General features: G+C 48.0%; 1 protein-coding gene across 1 annotated transcript in view; it reads left to right on the top strand.

The window, feature by feature from the left end:
- akt3a (v-akt murine thymoma viral oncogene homolog 3a) overlaps positions 1-7500 on the top strand; it is a gene marked incomplete at both ends in the record, with an annotated part of 85777 nt that overhangs the window by 53669 nt on the left and 24608 nt on the right. The window contains 2 exons of the mRNA XM_080781358.1: positions 2641-2763; positions 4832-4960. Coding sequence (XP_080637484.1) covers positions 2641-2763; positions 4832-4960 — 252 coding nt within the window. The remainder of the gene's footprint in view (positions 1-2640; positions 2764-4831; positions 4961-7500) is intronic.

Here is a 7500-nt window from a genome sequence, read left to right as displayed (position 1 = left end):
GAACGACTGACATTTTTAGAACCTAAAGGTCAGGTCAGAATGGGTTAATCGGACCAGTGTGTGTCCAGTGGAAACCTCGTATGAATCTGATCTCAGGTCAGAATGGGTTAAGGCTATTTACGAACACACCTATGGGGCTGATGCAGCCCCGATGACATTCCAGAGACCAAATGAGTTTGGAATCTCACACTTTTCCATTTCTCCCGTTTTTTTTTTTAATCGGCACATTTTTTTCTTTGCAATCTTGGTTCATTCCCTCACACTCAAACTGTCACCTGCTCCCCTCCCAGTCAACTAGATGCTCCAACCAGTGCCAGCTCTGCACACAGACACACACACACACACACACACACACACACGCACACACACACACACACAGTCACACACAGTCACACACACGCGTGTGCGCGCACGCACAAAAGCCTTTACCTCAACGGACTTGTGGCATCATGCATGCCACACACACACACACACACACACACACACACACACACACACACACACACACAACCCCATTACAAACCTGCCACAGTCACAGCTGCCAGTACACTGATGAAGGCCCACCTGTCTTGTTACCACCTCTCTCACCACCAACACACACACACACACACATACAGTACACACACACACCGACCGTCTGAGCGAGCAGGCGGTCGGTGAGCACCACTCCAGCGGCCATATGCAAACCTCCCTCAGCAATTAATGGGGAGATGTGCAGCCCTTGGCCTCGTGGGTAATTTGTACGGGATGAACGCGGGGACGCGAGGGGGGGGGGGGGGATTAGTGTCATGGTGGGTGTCTGTGGGTTTAGTGCCACTCGTATCGCCCAGCGTGGTGATACACAACAGCGCTGACTTGGCAAGTGAGGGATGGAGAGATATATATATATATATATATACGACGTATAGATGGTGGTGGCTGAGGGAGGAGGAGAAGGAAAGGGTTGAGCTGACCTGACATCAGAGAACTTACACAGTTTACAGTTTGGGGCATTTAGCAGACGCCCCTTAATAACCCATTCCGACCTGAGATCATATTCTAAAAAAAATGTCTTCTATATACATCCTGACGGTTTTCTTGAAAAAGCCATGTTTCTATGTCAGTCGTTTCCATAGCAGACCTACAAGCTCGTAGATAGCAGATCTACAAGCTCGCTATGAGCTTATAGATCTGCTATTTTTCAAAAATGGATTAATCCAGAGCGATTTACAGTAACAACACACATACTGTACATCAAATGCACATAGAAATCCATCAATTAAGGATCATAGCAAGCTAACATCCGTCTTAACAGTAGAATATCTTATCTGTACAATGAACCTATACAGTATGATTGAGTATACACTAGACTTGACGAGTGATGGATCAGGAGAGAGAAAGAGAGGAGGAGGAGGAGGAGGAGGAGGAGAGAATGAGGGAGGATGAAGAGGAGCAAGTGTAGAGTACTCTGTGAGAGATGAAAAGATGATTGTAGCAGGAAAGGAAGGAGAGGGCTGACATGGAGAGAATGGGAGAGACAGAGAGAGGAGAGAGAGACAGAGAGAGAGAATGGGAGAGACAGAGAGAGAGAATGGGAGAGACAGAGAGAGAGAGAATGGGAGAGACAGAGGAAGGAGAGAGAGACAGAGAGAGAGAGAATGGGAGAGACAGAGGAAGGAGAGAGAGAATGGGAGAGACAGAGGAAGGAGAGACAGAGAGAGAATGGGAGAGAGAGAGAGAATGGGAGAGAGAGACAGAGAGAGAATGGGAGAGAGAGAGAGACAGAGAGAGAGAATGGGAGAGACAGAGGAAGGAGAGAGAGACAGAGAGAGAATGGGAGAGACAGAGGAAGGAGAGAGAGAGAGAGAGAGAGAATGGGAGAGACAGAGGAAGGAGAGAGAGACAGAGAGAGAATGGGAGAGACAGAGAGAGAGAGAATGAGAGAGAGAGAGAGAGAGAGAATGGGAGAGCAAGGCTTCGGTGGTAGGAGTCTTGCTCCCATAGCTTTTGTAGCGAATGGTTAGGCCTGCAGCAAGCGCTGTGCTCTGTGTGTGTGTGTGTGTGTGCTCTGTGTGTCTGTGTGTGTGTGTGTGTAGCTGGTTGGGGAGGTGGTCCTAGGGGGGGGGGTGTTCGGGGGGGTGTTGGGGGATCGGCGGCGGTCGTCCTGTCTTTAACTAGACTGGTGTATTGATTAAACCCTTGATTTGGCCGGCACCGCGCAGCTCAGCGCCAACCTAGCCCAGAGGAGAGAGAACGCAGAGCGGGAGTGTGTGTGTGTGTGTGTGTGTGTGTGGGGGGGGGGGGGGGGGATCAGCGACGGCGGCTAGATGAGGCGCCAGCTGCCGAGCGCCTCTCTGCCCGCTCTCCTCCGAGACCCCCCTCTCCTCTCCCCCCCCAATAACCACCCACCCGCCTGCGCACACGCCTCCCCCCCAGTCACACGCACTATGGGCGCGCATACACACACACACACACATAACCACACACACACAAACACACACACACACACACACAACCATCTATCATCTCAATATGGCGCAGGCAGCCAGTTTGTGTTGTGCTAATTTCCTCCAATAAATCAGTAATTATTGCTGCGCCGTCCCTGCTGTCCTCGTTCCCCACCTCTCTCTCTCTCTCTCTCTCTCTCTCTCTCTCCCGCAGCTGTTTTTCCATTTGTCCAGAGAGCGGGTTTTCTCGGAGGAACGCACGCGCTTCTACGGCGCCGAGATAGTCTCCGCCCTCGACTACCTGCACTCGGCCAAGATCGTGTACCGTGACCTCAAGGTATAAAGAAAAGGCCCCAAATATACTGTATATATACTGTATATATGTGTGTGTGTGTGTGTGTGAGTGAGTGTTTGCATGGGATGGGGGGGGGGGGGGGGGGGGGGTGGTGTGTGTGTGTGTGTGGGGGGGTTGTGGAAGCTTTTTTGGCAGGACAGGAACTGGAGTCATCAGATATTATTTGAGGGGAAAAAAGCTAGTGATTCTCTTTTTTTATCATTAGCCCATTTTGGTTCGGGAACCCCTTTTGGTTGTTAGCATTATGTTATGCTTTAGCTATTGAAAAATAACAGACCTACAAGCTCGTAGCGCGCCACTCGGTGGCGCGCTACGTAGCTACGTAGCTCGTAGCGCGCCACCGAGTGGCGCGCTACGAGCTTGTATAGGTCTGCTAATTTTGAAAAATCGAAGAACGACTGCCACAGAAACATATAGCTTTTCATGATGTATTTCCAGGTCTAAATGGGTTAGTTTACACCCCCCCCCCCCTTCCTCTCTCTTTGCGTACCCCCTCTGGCTTTTTATACAGGAGGATGCGAGTGGCGCAGGATGAGTGGACGAGTAATTAAAGACAGAGAGAGAGAGAGAGAGAGAGAGAGACACACACAGACAGAAATAGTTTCTGATTGGGGTAGAGAGGAGACAGAGGGAGGGAGCCGATGATGCCACAGAGGTAGAGGTGTGTGTGTGTGTGTGTGTGTGTGTGTGTGTGTGTGTGTGTGTGTGTGTGTGTGTGTGTGTGTGCGTGTGCGTGTGCGTGCGCGCGTGCACGTGAGTGTGTCTGCCTGGCAGCCTTGGCCCCAACCCTACACACAGCAGCCAAGAAAACAGAAGAGAGAGAGAGAGAGGAGAAAACAGTCAGCCATTAAAATGAAAAGGTTGAGTGGTTCCACTATACACACCTCAAGTTCATCTCTCTGTTCTGCTCGGAGGGTGTGTGCGTGCGTTGCGTGCGTTGTGTGCGTTGTGTTGCGTGCATGCGTGCGTGCGTGCGTTGCGTGCGTGCACTGTGCGCACATCTTATTGTGGGCTTTACAATCTAAATAAAAAACTAACCGTTCACAGGAAATTACATATCTCTGCTGTCGGGAGGAAACCGCATAACTCCAAATTTCAGGAAATTAAGAAAACCCTTATATGTTTTTTTAAAACAAAGCAATACAGCCTCATCAAAGTTGGTGTTGCGACTGTATGTATTGTCAATTACTTCCATGAGAGGTGGGAGAGGTGGTGGAGTTATAGTTAAGAGGTTTTGTGCACTTCCTACGACACTTTCCATCGGTTCAATATTTTCGAAAACAAAACACACAGACGTAAAGGGTGTTCGAATAGCACTGATTTGTATCAGTATTTTCAGTTTTTAACAAAAATCGAAAAACCTAAAAAATGGAGTTTTGGGCTAACCTGGAACCCGTTTTTGATTCTTCCCCTCAGTCATTATTATTCTCTTGAACTGCTTTTTATTATCGGTACCTTACTGGGTGCTTCTATACTAACACAATTATGATTGCTTTTTGTGCTTGCATTGGAGTGATGCCAACAGATTAACTTCGTTGTGCATGTGTGTGTAACAGTGTTCAAAATGACAAAATAAAATCCATCCATCCAACCCATTTTGGGGCGGGAACCCCTTTTGGTGTTATCGCATTATGTTACGCTTTAGCTATTGAAAAATAGCAGATCTACAAGCTCGTATAGCGCGCCACCGAGTGGCGCGCTACAAGCTTGTAGGTCTGCTATTTTCTTTTTTAAATCGACGGACATAGAAACATGGCTTTTTCCAGAAAACTTTTTTAGACATTTTTTGGAATCTGATCTCAGGTCAAAATGGGTTAAAATATCTGTAAATAATGTAGCCTATACATTATAACTTCATAGTGTCTTTATAGTGAGACAGTGGACGGTGGAGCTTGGTTTTAGCCTGGGTTTTATAATGCGTTGATCTCTCTGAGATCTTTAAGATTGGCATATTGCGGTGCCCCAAATTAGCCAATTATTGATTGATTCCCATTGACTCCAACCTGGGCTTGACACATAATCATATCCACATGTCCATCTCTCCCTATAGCTGGAGAACTTGATGCTGGACAAAGACGGCCACGTCAAAATCACTGACTTTGGCCTCTGCAAGGAGGGCATCACAGACGCTGCTACCATGAAAACCTTCTGTGGAACTCCTGAGTACCTGGCACCTGAGGTAACATTTATTTTTTTATTTCATTTCATTTCATTTCATTTCTCCCTATTGTCATGAACATTGTTTGGCCAAATTGGACAAATACATTGTGTTGCTTTTCTGTTGCAATTCTATATGATGTGTGTGTGTGTGTGTGTGTGTGTGTGTGTGTGTGTGTGTGTGTGTGTGACCTCAAAACCTCAAAGCCAGGAAGAGCTGATTACACACTGTAAATTGTATTTAACTCTGAGAATGTATACACTTTTAGAGCAACCTTTCGACTGTGCAGCCGAATGTATAGTGAGTGGATTCAGCTCGTGAAATATCGGCACCAAATGTTTGGGTCAGAACAGGTATTCTGATCCTATATCACAGGTATAGTGTACTGTACTCCACTGTACTGTATATAGGTCCACTAAATGTTTCAGAAGGCATGACATGCCTTATGTATAGAGCTTTACACTCAAGCATTACACAGTGCAGGTTGTTTGGCGTTCATGCGATTCTATTATGACCTACTGTAATGGAACTTTAAAAAGAAGGTATTTTTTTTATGGATAAAAAGTCAATAAGCCAATTTGTTATGCTTTTAGCTATTGAAAAAAATCGAAGAACCACTGACATAGAAACATGGCTTTTTCAGAAAGCTGTCAGGATGTTTTTAGAATCTGATCTCGGGTCAAAATGGGTATAACAGTTCAACCGGCGAGGAGATATTATCAGGGCATAGAGAGAGCACAGCGCTGTGGGTGGCAGAGACACGGCCATGGAACGACGGAGTGGAAGGGAGGCGCACATTCGGAGAAAAAAAAAGAAAAGTAGAGAGAACAAAATTTGGCGCAGTATTATTTCTTTCTCTACTTTACGTTTTTTTTTCTTTTTTTTTTTTTTCTGGGCCCTCTTCCTGCGTGTGCCAGGAGCTGATTGGAGGGTGTTGGTTATTTTTTCACAGGATGTGTATCTGTCGGTGTGTGTGTGTGTGTGTGTGTGTGTGTGTGTGCGCGCGTGTACATGTGACTGCAGTAGAAAGTGCGGGCTAAAGCGAGGCAGATGGCGGCAGATGGGCGAGGTTGGAGGAAGGTGCTCGGGAAGAAAAAAAAAAACCTGGAAATGTACACCAGCGCCGCTCCGCTCCGCCTGCGCGCGCGCACGCACGCTCCGCTCCGCCCGCACGCACGCTCCGCTTCGCTCTCTGCTCCGCATGTAAAAATAACACAGCGTGCCGCGAGCCAAGTTTACAGAGATGCAAAGTAGCTGGGAACAACAAAAAAAAAACTAAAAAATGAGAGAGAGAGAGAGAGAGAGAGAGAGAGAGAGAGAGAGAGACACATGTAGAAGAGAGAGAAAGATGAGAAGGGACAGAGAAATATTCAAGTGGAATTCGTATAGGTTATCTGGTCGGCCACTCACGTGAAACGTGACTTGAAGAACCGAACGAAACGAGGTGCGGCGGCTGATGTCAATCATGTCATTAGCCCACGATTTAGACTAACTAGACCGGTGGCCCCGGCTGTATAGATAGAGCACCGAGTCGGTATAACGATGGAAGCCCCTGTCTGTGTCCCTTTTATGCCCATATATGGAGATGTCTGTATCTGTCTGCTCTGTGTCCCTTTATTCCTATATGTGGAGTTCTGTGTCAGGCAGGCCCAAATATGGAGTGTTGTGATGTCAGAACAGGCCAGCTCCATATATGGACCCTGGGCAAAGGGGGGCCCTATAGTCCAGAGCCCCCGGGGCAGAGGCCTTTTGTGGCGGTGCTGGACAACCGTGGGTCCGACCGACTCGACACCGGGCCCCTGCACTCCCTGTGGGGGGGGGGGGGCGTGGAGCGCGTGTGTCGCATTTGAAGTCGGTGGGGCGAACGGTTCTCGAGTTACGTGGAGTTACGTGCAGTACACACACACACACACAGAGACTTGGTGCATGTATAGTTCGATTTAGACTATCGTTCACTGAAAATAGCCGGTCTAAAAGCTCACAACACGTCTGCGCCTGCGGCACGACATGTTGTGAGCTTGTGTACTTCGGCTATTATATGTTCAGTGCAGGCAATAGAGCGACGGTCATACGACTTTGCTGAATCACGTCTTGTCCGCGTCCGATTGGTTACTGTTTTGCGAGGGGATGCTTGATTTATGCTCCACATAGTGCGTTGGTGGCGCTTGTGGTGCAAATCATTTTTGAAGGAGGTGTACAAAGGGTCATCGGTGTGGACATATACACAGTATCCTCACCGTCGGGCAGGAACCGAAGGTGTGTGTGTGTGTGTGTGTGTGTGTGTGTGTGTGTGTGTGTGTGTGTGTGTGTGTGTGCGTGTGTGTGTGTGTGTGTGTGTGTGTGTGTGTGCGCGCAGCGTTTAGACATCAAGACCTTCTCTCCCAATGCATCTCAGAGTTCGTCTCTCCGTCTTGTTTTCTTTATCTAACTCCTATTTCTGTCTTCTACAACACACACACACACACACACGCACACGCGCACACACACACACACACACACACACACACACACACACACACACACACGCACACGCACACGCGCACACACACACACACACACAC

Source organism: Protomyctophum bolini (genome assembly GCF_963924005.1).
Source record: "Protomyctophum bolini genome assembly, chromosome: 14".
In the NCBI taxonomy this organism is placed as follows: Eukaryota; Metazoa; Chordata; class Actinopteri; order Myctophiformes; family Myctophidae; genus Protomyctophum; species Protomyctophum bolini.
This window is presented reverse-complemented; position numbering and strand designations above follow the sequence as displayed.